At 42.7% G+C, this 20964-nt stretch overlaps 1 protein-coding gene across 1 annotated transcript; it reads right to left on the reverse strand.

Moving 5' to 3' along the window:
• Window positions 1–1642: 1642 nt before the first annotated feature.
• TMEM171 (transmembrane protein 171) lies at window positions 1643–17586 on the reverse strand. The gene is given in 5 exon segments (XM_069962817.1): window positions 1643–2366; window positions 6516–6651; window positions 15816–15915; window positions 15918–16085; window positions 17469–17586. Coding segments are annotated over 4 exon segments (582 nt in total). The 5' UTR covers window positions 16044–16085; window positions 17469–17586; the 3' UTR covers window positions 1643–2146.
• Between the last annotated feature and the right edge of the window lie 3378 nt (window positions 17587–20964).

The raw sequence follows: 20964 nt of genomic DNA on the forward strand, positions 1-20964 counted from the left end.
CTAGTGATATTGTAGCTTGACTCCATTAAAGAGTTATTTTTTGTCCATTAAAGGAGTCATCCAGGATTTTTAAAACAAAAGCTGCTTTCTTCCAGAAATCGCACTATACACTTGGTGTGTGGTATTGCATCTCAGTTCTATTGAAGTGAATGGATCCAAGCTGTAATACCACAAACAACTTGAGGACAGGGTGGCGCTGTTAATGGAAGAAAGCAACTGTGTTTTTCTAATCCTGGATTTTCCCTTTAAAGGAGTTGTCCCACCATAAAGACTAAACGACTTATTACAAGATGATATTATAGGCCAAACAGGCCAATATTGTCCTGTGTAAAAGAGTCAGAGATCAGCCGATAAAAGAGCACACCCTTGTTCATTGGCTTATTATTATTATATTTTTTTTCGACGAGTCAAAACAACACATTTATTGCCCATTGGCCACACATCTTCCTATGTAATAGGGAATGTACAGCCACAACAGACTGCAGCAAAGGGCCACACACTTTATCTGACTCTCCCCGCACTATGCTTGAGCTTTTATTAAGCAAAAGAGCCTCTTTCTGTACTCAAAATACTGTTTTGCAGCCTTCCCCCCTTTGCATCTTTTCTGTGTCCATAATGCTCTACGGAGGGGGAAAGGGCCGTGGTGGGGGTTGGGGGTGAGTGAGTTTCCAGATAATCACTAACCTTTCTGACCTGTGAATCCAGCGTTTTATGCACAAATAAAAAGTGAGGGGGTAGGCTGCAAAACAGCTTTTTGAGTACAGAAAGAGGCTTTTTTTGCCTAATAAAACTGATTAGACAGTTCCTTAAAATCTCTAGAATTATTGATTTCTGCAAAAATATTTTAAATGACAGTAACTTTAAAGTGAACAGGGCTGAGCTGCAGTAACACACCCAACAAGGGCAGATGTGGCACTGGTATTACAAAAAGAAGGCATGTTTTTATTTTTTATACTTTTTTACCCATCCCCTTTGATCCATGTGCTCATGTAGGATCGTCCCATGTTTCCCTATGAGTTTAATGGAACAAGACAAGAAAAATAGCAGGGACGAACAACACAGGCATTAAAGGGGTAGTGCAGCGCTAAACAATTATTCACAAAATAACACACATTACAAAGTTATACAACTTTGTAATGTATGTTATGTATGTGAATGGCCCCCTCCCAGTGTTTCCCTTCACCCACGCTAGACCCGGAAGTGTGGTGCATAATACTCACCGCATTTTGTGTCGACCCCATTTTGGGACAATGATGTAGTCTTGGGGAGGGGGGCCGAAACGCTGTATCCGTCCCTCATACCGGCCCCCCTCTGCCACGTCATAACTGTGCTCAGCCGCGATTGGCTGAGCACAGTTATGCTCAGCCAATCGCGGCTGAGCTGCTGATGATGCAGCAGAGGGGGGGCGGCATAAGGGGCGGATGGAGAGGTTCGGCCCCCCTCCCCAAGACTACATCATTGTCCCAAGATGGCGGATGGGGGTCGACACGAGATGCTGTGAGTATAATGCACCACACTTCCGGGTCTAGCGTGGGTGGGGGGAAACACGGGGAAGGGGGCCATTCACATAGATTACATCTATTACAAAGTTGTATAACTGTGTTATTTTGTGAATAATTGTTTAGCAACGCACTACCCCTTTAATGCCTGTGTTGTTCGTCCCTGCTATTTTTCTTGTCTTGGAGACGGAGAAAACTCATGTACTGGTCCTTTAGGCCCCAGTATTTCGTTAATGTCTCATGTCTAGGGGAAAGCTACATGCACAGGGTCTTCATGGTGGCACATAGAGTTCCCATTCAGCTGCATGCACTCCCTGAGCTTCCATATGGTGCTTCATACACAATGTATTATTTGCCTTAGGATTCAATTCTTTAGGGATTGCTGTTTGGTATGACATCTAACAGAAAATGGCACAATCTTTATCTGTTGAATTCATGCAAAAGTCTGGAGGAACAGTAGAGCCCACTGGGCATGAGGTGTTATATTGTATAAAAAGTTTCATGGATCAGCAGGGATATTTAGCTTCATATAAAGCTTGTCTGACAGTCCACCACTGAAATAGATGTGACATCAGCCGGGATGTGTCAGATTAAAGGTCATGAACACAACTTTTAGTTTTACTACTCAAAAGTTTTTTCTATTTGTCCTAGACATCCTCTGGTCCAGGATTAGATGGGGATTCGACTGAGTCCCTTGAAGTAATGGGTGATGATGTGGAGGCTTCAGAATCCTTCTCCTCATATTTTGGTGGAGGATCTGATGCAAAATATACATTTGAATAGCTTTCATTGGAGTAACTTGGTAATGGAATTGTGTATACTGTACATTCCTGGCCTCCAATACGGGCTCCTTCATTCTGATATGTCCTATAAGGAAAAACAAACAAACTATTAACGATCCCTTTATTCCATTTACAAGACATTTAATTGGACTATGGAAGCGTTATATGTCTGCTGTACATCATGCTCAGAGCTGCAGACATAGGCAGATAGCAGATAGGGATGTAAAACACATGATACCTGTTTCTTAGCTGATGGCTTTTTGCAAAGTTATAAAATCATGTTTTCCTTCTAAACTTAAAGCATTACTGTAATTTGTAATAAGTTTTGTCATGTCATCAGGCATGTGAAAAGTTAATGATTGCAGTAGGTCTCACTACTGAAACCTTTGGCCATCATGAGATACAGCCAGGGGAAGTTTGCTGCAATGTACTCCACTCCTTAGCCAGCTAAAGATTTGACTTAGATTTGATTAAAAGACAGGAAAAAACATGCACTGCCGTGTACTCCCCCACTCTCCTGTATCTCATGACCACAGCAGGTCTCAGCAGTGAGGCCCATTGCAATAAATACCTTTTGGCACGTCTGATGACATATCAAAAGTTATTACAAATTACAGTGATGCTCTAAGAGTCATAGAGGCCATACTAAACTGCAGCATACACACCTCCCCCACCCGCTCTCTCCTCTGCATGATGGAGGTACAAGGTTCAGTGTGGGAAGTCAAGCCCTGTACATCAATCATGCAGATCAGGGCTGGGTGGGGGAGGAAGGGAGGAGGTGTGCATGCTGCCTCTATGATACTTGTGCTAAGATGGAAAACATGTATAACTAAGAGATACAGTGGGGAAAATAAGTATTTGATACACTGCAGATTTTGCAAGTCTGTCATTTTTAGACTGGTACACTGTAACTGTGAGAGACTATAAAAGAAAATCCAGGAAATCACATTGTATGATATTCAAATAACCTATTTGCATTTTATTGTATGAAATAAATATTTGATCACTTACCAACCAGCAAGAATTCTGGCTCTGTGACCTGTTAGATTTCCGTTAAGAAGCTCCTCCCTCTCTGCACTCATTACCTGTATTAACTGCACCTGTTTGAACTTGTTACCTGCATTAAAAAAAAACTGTCCATACACTCAATCAATCACACTCCAGCCTCTTTACCATAGCCAAGATCAAAGAGCTGTCTAAGGATACCAGGGACAAAATTGTAGATCTACACAAGGCTTTGTTGGGCTACAGGACAATAGGCAAGTAGCTGTTATTAGAAAATGGAAAAAAAGACTAATTGTCAGTCTTCCTCAGTCTGGGGCTCCATGCAAGGTCTTGCCTCATGAGGTAAGGGTGATTCTGAAAATGTCAGTCCAGAATTACAGGGAGGACCGGGACAATGACCTGAAGAGAGCTGGGACCACAGTATCAAAGATTACCACTAGTAACACACTATGCCGCCTGCAGGGCACGCAAGGTCTCCCTGCATACGCCACCACATACCCAGGCCCATTTGAAGTTCACCATTGACCAATCTTGATGATCCAGAGGAGGCATGGGGGAAGGTCATTTAGTCAGATGAGAGCAAAATCAAACTTTTTGGTATCAACTTCACTTGCCGTGTTTGGAGGAAGAAAAAGAATGAGCACAACCCCAAGAACACCGTCCCAACAGTGTAGTATGGGGTGAAAACATCATATTTTGGGGGTGCTTTTCTGCAAAGGAGACAGGATAACTACATCGTATTAAAGGGAGGATGGATGGGGCCATGTATCGTGAGATTTCGGCCAACAACCTCCTTCCCTCAGTAAGGAACATTGAAGATGGGTCTTGGACGGGTCTTCCAGCATGACAATGACCCAAAACACAAAGCCAGAGCAACTAAGTAGCCGCTCTGTAAGAAGAATTTCAAGGTCCTAGAGTGGCCTAGCGAGTCATATATCATATTTTTGGCTTTATTAGACGCACCTGACTATAAGACTAACCCCTTGTTTAGACAACTACAAACAGGGAAAAAAATATTTCATGTTAATAAATTTTCCTGGTGGTCTATAAGGCAGTGAAGGGGGTCAAAGTTTATTGAAATGACAGGGCCACTTTAAGACTCCTCATGGCGGTATATCCACATGTACACAGCTCTGCTGTATGCAAAATACACACCCAGCTCTGCTGCATTATACAAACTCAGCTCTGCTACATGAAAACACACAACCACTTCTGCTGCATCATATACACACAGATGTGATTCATAAACATACCCACAGACACACACAGTGCTACTACACCAATATACAGACACACCTCTGCTATATCACATACACAAACAGATCTGCTACATACATAGACATTTAATAAAGATTACCCCCACAGCATCTCTAGGAAGCCCATTCTAATCTGACTTATCACATAACTGTGACATCACTGAAGGTCCTGCAGGTCCTTCAAGGGGAACTAGGGGTTAGATTTGTCTAACCTGCTGATAGCTCCCTAGTGGGCAGGAGGCGCTGAGGATGAAGGTGTGTCTGTTACCTTCATCCTTAGGGCCATTCCCGTGCTGTTAGTTGTGCCCGGTAAGCCATTAGAAGCACTGGGGGCGTGGCTTTCACCCCTCTGAGCACCTGATTGATAATCACTAGAGGAGGCGGGCTGTCCGGGGAGCTGTAGCCCTGCCCCCAGCTTGCCCTCTTATTGATTATCAATGGAGGTGGCCAACAGGGAAAGATTTCCGCACGCAGGAGGGGCAGGGCTTTGGTGCAATCTAATCTAATGATTATTAATGGAGGGTCCGGCTCAAGGGTGAGGCAAAAAGGTGCTGGGAGGAGCAGTAGTCATGTCCCCAGCACTCTTACCAGCTTACCGGGCACAACTAACGGCAAATGAAAGGCGCTGAGGATAAAGGTAACAGACATACCTTCATCCTCAGCGCCCTGTGCCCACTAGGGGACTTTCAGCAGGTTAGATTTGTCCAACCTGCTGATAGTTTCCCTTTCAGCTCCCTTTCTTGGTGATTTTCCACTGGGGGCTTTACATGCAGGAATCTGGAAGTGATTCATAGTGATTCACCTCACCTCACCTCAGAAGGGAGAGGACTGTGCAGCTATCAGTAGCGCTGAATCAGCGCTTTGCCCAACTATTAGGGTAGCAGTCAGGATGGTCTGACAGCCTTTAATGGTGTGTCTTATAAACCCGAAAATACGGTTCTTATTTCATGCAATAAAATGCAAAATAATTATTAAAAAATCTAACGGATTTTCTGTAATTTTTTTGATGAATTCTGCTTTTCACAGGTGAAGTGTACCTACAATAAAAATTACAGAACTCTCCATTCTTTGTAGCTGGCAAAACTGGTAAAAATCGACAGTGTATCACATATTTATTTTCCCCACTTGTAGGTATCACTTGTTTTATCTTTCCAGCAACTATTCACACATGTCTCTAGCTCTGAGTAGGATATAGAGCTGACAGATTCTCCTTAACAAAAAAGTGCATCAAAATTAGGTAGGTATTAGGGATGGTCCGAACCGAGTTCATACGGAGTTCGTACGAACCCGAACCATCCGCAATGATTACCGCTGTCTGCCCGCTCCGTGCAGCGGGTGGATCCAGCGGGAGGAACGCCTGGAAAACTGGGATACAGCCATAGCCATAGGCTGTATGCCAGTTTTCTAGGCGGTCCTCCCGCTGTATCCGCCTGCTGCACGGAGCGGGCAGACAGCGGTAATCCGATGCCGAGCGTTCAGGTTCAGCCTAGTAGGTATGTTGCCTAGTAGGTATGTTGCCAGATATGATGAAAATATGTACAAGGTTACTTATCAAAGCCATATATAATAAAGATGCAAATTGATTGTTGTGTTTTTTTTTGTCCATCTGAATTAAAGGGGTTATCTAGGACTAAAAAGATATATATAAGATAAAGATATGATATTGCAGCTAAATGCCATTGAAAGGAATAGAGACATGTGTGGTGCTATTTTTTAAGAAAACAACAATGTATTTCCGTTTATGAATAAGTCCTATAACAAGGGGGTTGGTTACAATATCCACAAATTAAAAAGAAAAAGGATATGCTACCATATAGTAACTGCACTAGGGCACTATTCTCCGACCCGTGGTTTTCCAGTTTTTGCATTTCCTTGGAATCACAGTTTTGCCCCAGGAGATGAGCGTCAGATTGGGGATGATTATACCGAATGATGCCATTTCTATCATGGAGCAATCACAGAATTCATCCTACCTTATGGTAAATATACTGTTATAGGAGGGTGGATTATCGCTCCTCGGTAAGGTTGTCCCATCTGCAACAACTACTTGTGATAAAGGCTCTTCAAAATATGGAGGCGGTGGTGATGGGAATATTATAACAGTGTCACCTGTTAAGCAAATATAACACCATTACACATAGCAAACCTAGAAAAGACTAGCATTATTAAACAATCCAATACATAAAGTATCCCTCCTATTATCCACTATTATTTCTTTATAGGTCCCAAAATATCTTGACTATTTTGGCTTTATAACAGGTGACAAGCCAACCTGTGTCCTTAATGTGTCCCGTATTGTAAATGTTAGTTTTCTAAATTAGATTTAAATATTTAGACAAAAAAATATGCTTGGTCTTTTTTTTTTTTTTTTAAGTTATAGGCTATGTTCTCACACAGTTTTTTTGCTCAGTATTTTGGTCAGTATTTTTTAAAACAAAACCAAGAGTGGATTGAAAACACTTGAAATTAAGTGGGTAGCTGTCATTTAATGTCAAAACAGCAGCCATTATTTGTAATTTGTCACCAGTAATCCATCTGATTCCCACTGGGCTGAATTCTCTCCCCTTGTGGCAAATCCAGTTCATGTGCTGTGATCTCTGGCTGCTGTTTTCACATAAATCTGTTCCTTCTCTGTCACAGTTTCAGGTGAGCTTCATTTTCCTTTACACAACACACTGACTGGACTCCCTTCCTGATAACTGTTAAAGGGGTTATCCAGTGCTACAAAAACATGGCCACTTTCTTTCAGAGACAACACAACTCTTGTCTCCAGTTCAGGTTTGGTTTGTGCAATTAAGCTCCATTCACTTCAATGGAACTGAGCAGCAAAACCCCGACCAAGCTGGAGACAAGAGGGGTGCTGTCTCTGGAAGAAAGAAGCGCTGGATAACCCCTTTAACAACTATCTATTTAGTGTGATGGCACTAATGGCCTCTTCTAACTGCCAGACAGAGGTAATTAATTAACCCTTGACAGTGACAGACAAGCTCACCCTGGGCCACACATCCATCTACATAGACAGATTATAAAGAGAGGTGAAATAGTTTCATTTACCCTATCATGCTTTGGAGGCTGTCACTGTTCTGTTGTTTCCCCGCCTCCTCGCCAGGTGCTCACTGATTGGTGGGATGTCAGGGGTGGGCGGAGTTAGAGATAAGGTGTTACAGCTTGCCTGGCAACAAAAGAGACCTAGTTCATGTGACTTTGGTCTCAGAAGGGAGGGGAGGACAGAGGGAGGACAGAAAGTGAGGATTTTCTGCAGAATTAGGGTGTAAGTCAGAACTAGAGATGAGCAAACCGGGTTCGGGTTCGAGTCGATCCGAACCCGAACATTCGGCATTTGATTAGCGGGGGCTGCTGAACTTGGATAAAGCTCTAAGGTTTTCTGGAAAACATGGATACAGCCAATGACTATATCCATGATTTCCACATATCCTTAGGGCTTTATCCAAGTTCAGCAGCCACCGTTAATCAAATGCCGAAAGTTCGGGTTCGGATCGACTCGAGCACGCTCCAGGTTCGCTCATCTCTAGTCAGGACGTGTTGCAGACCAGATTCACAGCATCATGTATCAATATGATGCTGGGTGTTCCGAATGTGTTTAAATCTTTGTGGTATTGTACTGTTTCAGAGCAATAATCCCAGGATTATAATAGTTCATGATGCCGGGAACGCTGAATTCTCTTCCATTACATGCTGTCCTTATATATGGACTATGCACGGAACGTGTGAATAAGTTCTAAATGGCCAGAGAAAATGCTGGATTCACATGATAGACTTCTCAGTGCAGATCTGGGAACTTCTGAAGGTATGATACAGTGAGGTAGGACTGCAGGATCCTGTTTTTATTGTGTATATAGTATATATGTAGGAGGCAGCACAGAGGCTGGTCTGTATCCAAACTGCAGCTGCACTGCACTGCACTGCAGCAGTCTCCCACTTTAAAGAGTGGGCAGATTGAGATAGCAGAAAAACTAGAAAAAGCATAGGAGCGGGAGTTATGGGAGAACTGAGGATAAGAGGATCAGTGTGTTTTTATAGTGCTTGAAAAAGCACCACATTGTAATCCCATTTCTTTCTTTCTTCTTCTTCTCTTTTCACTTTCCCCCCTGATTTTCTGCAATTAATACAGCACTTTGAGTACAAACTCCAATCAAACTGTGTTTTGAAGCCTTCAGCAATAACAAGTGTCCTAAGTATTTTTGGTTTTGGTAGGTAGAAATCAATGGCGGAATGTTCAGAAATTCAAATATTACACAGTACAGCACTAATAAGTCAGTCACAGCACACATGCAAATAGCTGAAATGTAGCAGCTAGAGATGAGCGAACCTTGAGCATGCTCGAGTCTATCCGAACCCGAGCATTCGGCATAGCAGGGGCTGCTGAAGTTGGATAAAGCCCTAAGGCTATGTGGAAAACATATCCATGTATTAATGTTTTCCAGACAGCTTAAGCTTTATCCAACTTCAGCAGCCCCCGCTATGCCGAATGCTCGGGTTCGGATAGACTTGAGCATGCTCGAGGTTCGCTCATCTCTAGTAGCAGCCAAGAGAATTTTGCAGGTCCTTCTTAAAGGGCCAGCATTGAAATATTCATGAACTCTGAGAAAGTGAAAGCAGAGGTGTGGTTGGTTGTTATGGGCAAGAAAGGACAGTCCTATTACAGTATTGTCCAGTTATTCCATTTGCTACAATGTAACATGTTCAAAATCACAATAAAACCTTATGTTTCTGCATACCTGTATACTCTTCATGATACTTGGCACGTCTATATAGACATATTTATACTAAATCATGTACACAGCCATTATAAACAGAGATACAATGTATACAATACAGCCTGGAATGTCAGCCACAAAGAGATACTGTCTGGACATGTGAATGGCAATAATAAGTACAACCAGCTTCACCACCTGTAATGCAAACCAGGGAAAATCCTTCCCAGGAGATATCCAGAACAGACAAGTACTAGCAGGATACAGCAAGATGTGACGTCAGTGTATAGTCCATTCTTTATTACATACCCCATACAGTACTCTACAGCAATGTTTCATCTCCATACACAAGTAATGTGATGGAAATAAAGAACACAATTATAGCCCAAAGGAGTGTATACAAAATGAATACATTCTAAGTGATTGAAACCAATGTGTTAAACATCCTGCATCCTTACATACTGCCCCCTTTGTATGCACTGCCACATGATGTGCCCCCCTGAAGACACTGCACTATGCCCCTAGAAATGAATAGTACACACTGTGCCCCTCTGTATTCAATATTGTACACTGTGCACCACAAAGAGTATAAGGTACTGCCCACACCGACCTCATAATATGCATTTCCACTCTTAGCTAGTTAGTCCTGGCTCCAGAGAAAGTATGCTAGCATAGCAATAATTATTCACCTGCCCATATCCTATACAGCGGTGGTGCAGGGGTCCATTACACCGCAGACCGTTGATTTGTATTTAACTGTATGCACTTCCCAGGAGGTGGTATAATTGAATACAGGGGTCCACTCTTCCCGGTTTCATCAAACTAGCAACAGCCAATCCAATAAAACCAGCCAAATCCCAACCCTGCTGCCCCCCCTTACAGACTAAGGCTGGGTTCACACTACAGAATCCGCACGGATAAGTTCCAGTGCATTACATCGCTTGTTCCCATTCGCAGTGACGTACCTCTCCGCCCGTGCCATAGACACCATTCTATAGCTGGGCGAATTCCGCCTTCCGCCGAAAGAACTGACAAGTCAATTCTTTCGGCGGACAGCGGAATCGGCCTGGCCATAGAATGGTGTCCATGGCACGGGCAGAGAGGCGCAAGCAGGTATGAGCTACGTAAACCGACGGAACTTATTTGCACGGATTCTGTAGTGTGAACCCGCCCATACAAACAGGCATTATACTGTATATGTGCAAGAGAACTAAGAGTGAGAGTATATTAACATGTAAAAGATTTGTTGTAAAAATTTGAAAAAAAAATATTTCCTAAAATAATCACTAAAATCTTTATGATATACATCTGTTGGATTTCCCCCCAAAATATGTACAGACCATTGATGTCTTCTAGTCCATGTACCTAAGTAAACCGAAACTCACCTCATGTCACCTCTGTCACATAAACCTGTTATATAACACCAGGGTACATAATGGTTCTTTTATGTCACCCATCAATTAGAAGTTATTGTAGTTGTTGGGTGTAATAATTATAGTAATGTATTTATAATACAACAACAATTTTTTTTTTTTTTACTGAAGCTGTCATCTAAAGCTAGCCATACACAGCTGTTCAGACAATGGCTATTTCTCTTATCCACTGCTGCATGTGCAGACTCAGCTTACTAGAGTGTGCATGTGTTGTCAAAAGGTAGAGGGGGATAAGCTTTTACCAGACCCTTCTGGCTGTGGTTTATCACCCATGGAATAGAGGATCGGGCACCCAATCCTTCTCCTATCAGAGAAGAGCTGGGATACTGCTGAGGGGAGCTAAAAGATGTCCGCGGCCGCATCCTTGCCATATGCAGCGACTGTATGAAGGGCGCAGCAAGCTGCAGGCATCCGGGGCATGGAAAAAAGAGATACGGTAGAGTGGCCCTGTGCCCAGAGAAACATATCTCTTTCACCTGTCTGGCCGCCCTTGTATCCTACCGGTATTACTGTAGGATTGCAGTGAAGCGGCGCAGGTGTGAGATCTGAGAGGCAGAGAAGGAGGTACAGTTTTACCTGTAGGATACAAGGGCGGCCAGTCGGGTGATAAGAGGTGTGTTTTTCTGGGCACAGCGCTGCTGTACTGTATCTCTTTTTTCCATACCCCGGATACCTGCAGCTTCATACAGCCACCGCATATGGCGGGGATGCGGCCACGGACGTTTTTGAGCTCCCTTGTATGCTATTACCATACCTTCTTCTCTGCCTCTCAGATCTCACTCCTGAGAACTGCAGTGAAGTGGAGCGTGTATGTTTGCTGCTCTGATAGTCTTGGAGACAGAGAGGGCTGGGCAGGCGGGGAGAGCTGACCAATCCAAGAAGGCTTTGTATGCACCAACCAGCCAATTGCCGGTAAGGTACATGTGATTGTCTGGTTGTTGTATACTGGGTACCACATACAGTACAGCACCAACATCTGTACCTGTTTAGGCTGGGTTCACACACAGTATATTTCAGGCTGTATTTGGTCCTCATGTCAGGTCCTCATAGCAACCAAAACCAGGAGTGGATTGAAAACACAGAAAGGCTCTGTCCACACAATGGTGAAATTGAGTGGATGGCCGTCATATAACGGTAAATAACGGCCATTATTTCAATACAGAAGCCATTGTATTAAGATAACAGAAAATATTTGCCATTAAATGGCGGCCATCCACTTGATTACAACATTGTGTGAACAGATCCTTTCTGTGTTTTCAATCCACTCCTGGTTTTGGTTGCTATACAGCCTCAAATATACAGCCTGAAATATACTGTGTGTGAACCCAGCCTTATACAGTATAGCACCAGTACCGTATATATATAAAGTATCGAAATGTCCAACAGTCAAAACCCCATCATGGCTGCACCAGCAAGAAGAAACAAATATGAAGCCAGTTTTAAACCTGAAGTTATAAACTTTGCTATGGAACATAACTGCAAGACAATATGGAGTAACAGTAATAATTGTTCAGGACTGAAAAACAAATGGAAAAGCATTAACCCCTTAACAACCACAGGCGCACATTTATGCCCCCACTGCCTGTGCCTAAACACAGGAGGGCGTAAATGTACGCCCTGGCGCGGTCCCGGGCTATGGAGCAGGCTCATGAGCTGAACGCGCCCCATAGCGGGTAAGGACCGGCTGTTATCCGCAGCCAGGCCCTCACCCTCAATGGCCGGCCACTGCGTTTGCGGGGCCACCCACCATTAACCCCTTGGACGCCATGATAGCGCTAAGAGGCATTTAAGTATAAGTGACCGGAGCATCTTCGGTCACTTAGCGATCGGGACCCCCGCAATCACATGGCCTGACTGCCAGAGGTATGCAGCTTACCTCCGTGCAGTCCGATCTTCTGGTAGAGTGTGCCACAGGCCACAGGCAGGCTCTATCAGAAGATCACCGATAGCACTGATCCCTGCTATGCTACGGCAGAGCAGTGATCAGTGTTACTGATCCAATATATGTAAGTGATGGTTCCCTAAGGGAACTATAAAAGTGTACATTAAATAAATGTTTTACAAAATGTCCCAAAGCCCCTCCCCTTTCCCATTTTATACATAATACACATAAAAATAATAAAGTTAATTAACATATAATATACCGTAGCGTGAGTAATCGTCCGATCTATTAAAATAAAATAAAACAATACTATTCCCGCACGGTGAACGGCGTGAACAAAAAGTGGTAAAAAAACGCAGAGATTGCTTTTTTTAATGACATTTTATGTCTAAAAAAAATTATAAAAGTGATCAATACATTTCATCTAAAAAAAAATGTTACTAATAAAAACTAGAGATCATGGTGCAAAAAAAGATGCCCCATACGACCCCGTAGGTGAAAAAATAAAAGCGCACAATAGGGCCATTTTAAATATGCCTATTTGCAAAACAAAAGTTTTACTGCTAATAAAAATAGTAAAACATAAGAAAACCTAGAAAACATGCATATCTCTGTGTTCAGATCGGCCTATAGAATAAAGAAAAAATGTCAGTTTTACCATAAAGTGCATTACGTAAACATGAAACCCCCCATAATTTGCGAAATCGCATTTTTTTGACCCAAGTTCACCCCATAAAAGATATTTTGGGGTTCCTTCATTCATTTTATGGCAGATTGAAAGATGCCATTACAAAGTGCATCTGCCCCTGAAAAAAACAAGCCCCACATGGCCCTGTAGGTGGAAAAATAAAAGAGCTATGAGTCTTAGGAGGCGAGGAGGAAAAAACCTAAACGCAAAAGTGACAATTGTCCCGGTCCTTAAAGAGAACCAATCACCTAAATATAACTGTCCCTATTATGAAAGTATATCTCTCCCTAAGTCTATTCATGAAGATACAGACTGCATTTGCAGTCTGTATCTTTATACTTTACCTGATCCTCTGTTCCCTGGCTGTTTCGGTGGGCGCCGCCATCTTGATGACGTCACTTGCGTTCCAGCTGTGCGTTCCAGCGTGACATCATCAAGATGGCGGCGCCGCCGGAACAGCCAGGGAACAGAGGATCTGGTAAAGTATAAAGATACAGACTGCAAAGGCAGTCTGTATCTTCATAGATAGACTTCATGAGGATACAGACTGCATTTGCAGTCTGTATCTTACACTTAACCTATCCTCTGCTTCAGTGCCGCAAGGCCGGGCGCCGCCATCTTGATTACTGGCCTTGCGTTCCACCGCTGGAACGCAAGTGATGTAATCAAGATGGCGACGCCGGCCTTGCTGCACCGAAGAAGAGGATTAGGTAAAGTATAAGATACAGACTGCAGAGGCAAGGAGATTAAGGAGGATGCCAAGGAGTAAGTGTGCATTAAAAAGAGGCACCCTCAGAACTCCAAAAACAAGGATTGGGTGGTACAGCAACTGGATGTGTGCCTAAACAAGCCATTTAAAGATCGCATCCGAGAACAGTGGAATGAATGGATGGTTAACAGCGAAAAATCATTCACAAAAGGAGGAAACGTGTGCTCCACAGTTGGATGTTTTGTGCCAATTTGCCTTAAAACCTGGAATGAGATTAATGCAGAAACAGTAATCAAGTCTTTCAAGAAGTCTGGCATATCAAATTTATAAGATGGTATGGAGGATGACAACTTGTGGCAAGAGAAAGAGGAATCTGAAGCGGAGACCACATCATCTCATACGGAATGCGATCCATACCATGACTGCCTTACAAATGTATCACAAGATGTCATTGATGTTTTTATGATATGACAAACAGGATTTTAAAGGGAAACTCACGTCAGCAAACCCTGTAAAAATACTGTAGCTTGCCGTTATGATGGGTGTTGCTAACTCGCCAGGGACTACACTTGCTCTCTCTCTCTATTGTTTGTTTCTTCCTCCTATCATCATCAGTCCCAAACAAACAGCATGGCAGCGCCCATTGGTTTATTGTTTTTTCCTTCCTTATCAGGTTTAGAGTGAATTGGGAAAAGTTTAATCCACTTGCAATGTTTTATGTTTACATGGTTGATGACAAACAGCCTTATGTTTATAAGTGACAGCTTTCCAGCACGTCATAAGCAGGTGAATTAAAATTACGGGAAAATACGGTACATCATTATTACACAAAGGGTAAACAAAAGGGAGAGACCTGTCTTTATATTAGATTATATTCAGAAGCTCTGTCCTCTTGCAAACAAGCACATTACAGGTCCATGCTACCTCTAAGAAACAGCTGTAATACAGCACCCATAGACTTCTATAGAGCCATTACTTTATCTCCATGGGCTTCCTATTACATATAAACCACCAAACCAATGAGAAGGAAAAAAATGTAGCTCTATTGTACTATATATTACAAAGCTATTCTTTACTAGAAACACAAAGGAACTATACGGCATCACACAGAGTATATAGCTCCAAAATCAATAGGCCATCAATATCTGTGCTCCCATTACTGTATACCTTACAATGACCTCTCAATACCTTGACATTGTCCTCTATTTCTATAACAGTAGATGTTGCAGATCAACTGCCACTTTAAGACTGGTAAAAAAGATTAAAGAATCAGCATATTTACGACTATGACGTTCTTCTCTCAGATGACTGCCATTCATTGAAGCTACCATACAGCACACTCAACCTACTCCACAGTGCTGTCAAACATAAGGTGGGTGATTTTTTTTTTTTTCATTTTCCATTTTTGCAATCTACATTATAAAATAATCCTGAAATAAGGCTGAACTTCCTGTTTTGCGGAGATCACTTTCCAGCAGTGTTACAGACAGGTGTACAGTGAAAGGTGACACCGTCTATAGATAAGACACCATTCACAATAGTCACATTGCTTTTTGTACTTTCACTGTTTCCACGTAATTAAATTTAACAACCTAATAGACTATGCTATACTGTACAGCTGCAAAATATACCCAAAACATTTTTTTATTTTTATAACTAAAGTAAATGGAAAATGGATTCTGCTATAAGGTAGGATACTATATTTTTAGCATCCATTTAACATTTACATTCTTATTCTTCTCAAGGGTATAAATCATATTTGATAAATATACATACAGTCACGGTGTGAACCCTGCCTTATACATTGTCTCCATGGGCCTTAAAGGATTAGAAGGAAATTACTCACCAACAGTAACATGAAATTGCCCATCCGGTGCAGCCTGGGGTTCCTCATCATGTATCAGATCATCCTCATTACGTCGACGACGTTTTTTCTTTAGATGCCCCATCACAAAAAAACCCACAGAAATCCAGCACAGAAAAGTGTCCCTCCAAATATATACATGAAGAATATGAGTCTGCTGACTGTGGCATAAGCGTTTGTCCCAGGCCTGAAGCAGAGTGAAGTCTCCATTACAGAAGATGATCCAGTTTACTTCTTCGAAAGAGTCACTATCTGTACAGAAAAAAAGGAAAAGTCACATCCTGCACAGGAATTACAGAAGACAGATCTCAAAAGATCAAAACAATGGTGATGTACTGTACATGAATTGGATTTCAAGGAGGAAATTGTAAGCACCTTTTACTGTATATAACTTTACTAGGTCATCCTGTATACAGAACAGGACTGAGGTTATAATTGACATATAATAATATACACTAACAAGTCACTGACCTCTAACCTCAGATCACTGGATGTGAACAATATAGCAAAACTGTTATTACACCTTTAGGGTCCATTCACACATAATGATCAAATCTCTTGTAGATCCTATATAGGTGAATGGACCCTAAAGAGGCCGTCCCATCTCTTCTGATTGATGTGGATAAATAGATAAATAGATAGATAGATAGATAGATAGATAGATAGATAGATAGATAGATAGGAGATAGATAGATAGATAGATAGATAGATAGATAGATAGATAGATAGATAATCTATCTATCAAACTGATCACTGCTTTTAGAGTTGAGAATTTAGTGATGGTTGGTAACCTACTGTATGCAATGAGCTTTCAACAATGGAAGGGAAAGAGCCACATATTAGGAGGAGGCAAGTTTGGTTATTAAAAGTTTTTTAAAAATATCCACCTAGACAAGTCTTCCAAGTTATTTCTGGTGACTTTTCAGGATTTGCTGTCCTGTACATGTATATAAGGAGCAGGACTACCGTATATCTGCCCATTCCATAACGGGTATATACCATTTTTTGTGTCCATATTGAAAGCTGTCAGTTTGGGTTATCAGAAACATAACCGGACTGGGACCTCTCTCTATAATATATACATCCTATGTGCATGAGCTATTGATAAACATATTTTAATTCATTCTCTGAATGTGCTGATATAGCTGCAACAGAACCCATGCAATGCGGATGCTGTGACTATAATACCGATCCTAACATTGGGCTACGTTATGCCAGTCACTCTGAAAGCGGCCTATGTATTCAAAGCGTTTCATGTAGAAGTTGTAGCAATAATTGTGTGACGTATACCGTATTCTATATACTAGTGTCCTAGGTTACTTATTTACGTCATATTCTGTATGTATACAAAGCTAAGAAATGAAGCCACTTCCCATTGTATTGTGCACAGCTCCAGAACTAACACTAGATTCAATAAGGTTCTAAAGAGCAACAATTTTAGAAACGTGAGTGTCCAGTTAGTGTTACTGAAAGATCAGCTAGGGAATAGTGATAGTAGGCTGATACTTTATCATAGACAGACCAGTACTTGTGGAATACTCGGGGTAAATGGCACAGTAATGAATGTCTAGTAAAGTTTTGCCATTCTGCTTATCCCTGATTTTCTTATGAGAACAGATTAATTCCAGACCGTACCTTAAAGGAGCTGTGCTGTGCTGAGATCCATGTTCATCATAAAGCAGGAGGCAGCCAGAACATGGAGGCAGAATCCCCTCTTACCTGAGCAGAGTGCTCTGTCCCTTGCAGTAGAGGTAGACAGGAACACCTGATCACAGCAGAGCTGCTGCACAGGGTGTGTGACAGTGCTCCCCACCCACTGACCAATAGCACAGCCCGGTGCACCTGAATCACCAGTCACCTGGGTGGTGCAAACATTATAAGAAAGCCAGTGTAAGCTGTCATAAAGCCTCAATCATAAAGGAGACAGAGCTAAATAGAGGAGGCTCAGTGCATTATATTCTATACAGTGTGCTGGCCAAGCATGCAGGAACAGGTGTTTTTACCTGATTCCCATGACTTCACTATTGTAAAAAGAAACTTACTTTTCTCCCATCACTATTTTTGCAAATCCCAAGTTCTCCCCAAGTTTCTATATCAGTAGTGTGCGTCACAAAAAATTACTTCAAAAGTAATATGGAGCCTTCTTTTGTTTTGTAAAAAGACTGCTGAAATCCATAAGTATGCAAATTACTGGTGGCAATGGTGGGCATCAGAACAAGACCATAGAACAATGGAGGAAGGTGAACTGGTCTGATAAATAATGTTTTGTTTGTTTTTACATCATGTTGGGTGTGTGCTTCACTTAGCTGGTGATGGCACCAGGATGCTCTATAGATAGAAGCTGGCAGAGGCAGTGTCATACTCTGTGCAGGCTTAGATGCTAGGATTCACGTGGATGTTATTTTGATATAAGCCAATCACCTTAAGGCTATGTTCACACTATGTGAGAGACCGGCCGTTCAGTTCTTTGCGGGTCCGTATGGGATCCCGTCCGGAGCGTATACGATGTGTATACACTCCGGCCAGGATCCCATAGAACAATGGGCAGTGTTCCAGCCCGCACAAAGTACAGCCATTGTTGCCGACGGCAACAACGGCCGTACTTTTACGTGGTGTGAACATAGCCTAACATTGTATAAGTACTCCCCCTTAGGGTACAAACTCACTGGGCGGATCCACAGCGAGTTTCCCGCTGCAAATTCGCAGCGAGACCCGCTGCCGATCCCTACCCTGTACAGTCTATGGGCAGACAAACTCCCACTAGAATGCACATCCCGCTGCGAGTTTGTCAGCAGCCCGCCCTGTTGACCCCCGGATGCCGGAGCGTATACATCACCTGGTCCCCGCTCCGGCTTGCTTCAGGGCTCCCGGTGTCTTCATGTCCCGCTCAGCCAATCAGTGATCAGCCAGGGCTGGTTTAGCATAGAGCTAGACTCCAGGTGATTGTAGCTTATTGGAGAATGTACATGTATAGAGATGAGAAGTGTGGTGTAACCCCGGAGGTGTTATATCGGAGGTACGGACGGTTACTTGCTAGGTGTTGTAGTGTGACACCACTCCTGTGGTGGATGGCCGAGGTACAGCCAGGCCTTATTGTGTTGTCACGTGAGACCAGTGCCTGGTGGGCACACAGGTGTAATGGCACACCTGCTTTTAAGGTGTAAGGCCGGTTGTACCCTTTTCCCCTGTAGTCAGTGTCCTGCTGGGTTGCTACCAGGTCCCTTGTGATAGTGTCACAGATGATGTAGTCACGGATGGCCAGAGCGGTGTAATGACCCTCCAGAATAGTAGGACCCGCCACCCAAGTGTCCCAAGGTTGCATTGTATATGCTGTGTAGGCAGTGATGAATGATTAAAGATAACGTTAAGTTGGTTTACTACTTGTAAATCTGCAGCAGGTAATACAAAAGACCTTTAACATACACTTGATAAAGTTCCAATAAAAGACTTGAACATAGGACAACCAGATCTGTAGGATAAGTGCAGTGTAGGAGGTAGTTGTGTTGAGAGAGTTGAGGTAGAGTAGCAGAGTGGAGGATGCCGTGAGAGTCTCAACCCATGCAGTAGTGTGTTCTGCTGGGATGTTGGAGGATACAATAGAATACTTGTAGAAGAGAAGAAGAAGAAGAACACCTGTGCCCATGTATTGACCTTAGACTTTAGTCTTCACACCACCTAATGCCTACTAGTGTTGGCCGAACCGTACTAATGGGTGACACAGGTCCCAGACCCTGTTACCTGGTTGAGCGGAATGCTGAGGGTTCCCTGCTGACACCCACGCTGCGAGATGGAGTTCATAGGCTTACTGGAACTTTGCTCCACCTGGATCAGTTCCTAGCTTTTTGGCTCTATAGTGGATATTGTCTTGCACTGTGACTTCTCCTTGTCCATGGTGTAGGTTGAGGTTATCTGTTGGCTAGTCCTCTCCTAAGAGGAAAGAAGAAAGCAGAAATCTTACTGGTCTACAGATTCTGGTACACCCAAACACAATAACCCTTTGTGATCCTTCAGCTGTGCAGCTTCCATATACCAATGCGTAATATAGTGACATTCAGTGGTCAACTTCTATTAATACTTTCACTATAATAAGACCACAACAAGTACAGACTTTTGTGAAGGGTGTATGCAATAGTAACACCCCTAATGGGACACCACAGAAGGACCATAAAGTGTCACTGTCGTTTGGGAAAACTTTTGACATGTCATAGAGATTGGTCCAGGCCTGAATGTTCTAGCCTGTACTGATCGTTAAAACGAGCCAGGAGAACACTGCCGTAAGCCGCTCTGTGTCATGTGTATCAGTTAGGCTCTGACTGATTGCCTATGTAAGTCTATGGAGCGCAGATGAGACAGAGTGAGAAGACACACTGCAGCAAGGTCCTCTCACCACTCGTTCTCACGATCGGTAACGGTATGAGCACTCAGACCCGGACAGTTCAAAACTTTTGACATGTCGCTATGACATGTCAAAAGTTTTCCCAAACGACAGGTACACTTTAAAGTAAATTCACACTTTTTTGCTGAAAATTCTGTAACTGAAAATCAATTCTACTTATCTGAATGAAGGCAAGAATATTGGTTTCTGTAAGCCCTTTCATCTGAATAGGACAGCCAGAGAAATTTCTGCAACAATTCTGTCACATGTGTATTCACCCTTATAGCACAATGACTACATGGAGGCAGGAACAGGGCTGGACGTGCATGGAGTCACAGGCCGGGCACACCCTATCCATGAGCTGAGGTAATTTGCATTCATGGAGCAAGGACAAATTCACAATTAAAAAGGGCTGGGTGTCGCCTAGTCAGTACTGTACCTGCTGTGATTGTTTGGCTTGTAATGGAAGAGCTGTACTGAGAAAGGTCTGAGCATCTTACAACATTTCTTACCTTCCAGATTTAGGGTGGTATTACACGGAACGATTATCGTTTGAAAAATCATTAAATCGTTCGGATTTGAACAATAATCATTTCGTGTAATAGCAGGCAACGATTAAACGAACAACGAGAAATCCCATCTTGGGATGGCTGAAACGCGTCGGAACGAACACAGCTTCTGATATAGGCGCTGTGTAGGAACGAGCACAGCTTATACAATAGGTACTGTGTATATATTATGATATCTCTTGCTGGT

The sequence above is a fragment of the Dendropsophus ebraccatus genome, chromosome 3 (genome assembly GCF_027789765.1).
Source record: "Dendropsophus ebraccatus isolate aDenEbr1 chromosome 3, aDenEbr1.pat, whole genome shotgun sequence".
In the NCBI taxonomy this organism is placed as follows: Eukaryota; Metazoa; Chordata; class Amphibia; order Anura; family Hylidae; genus Dendropsophus; species Dendropsophus ebraccatus.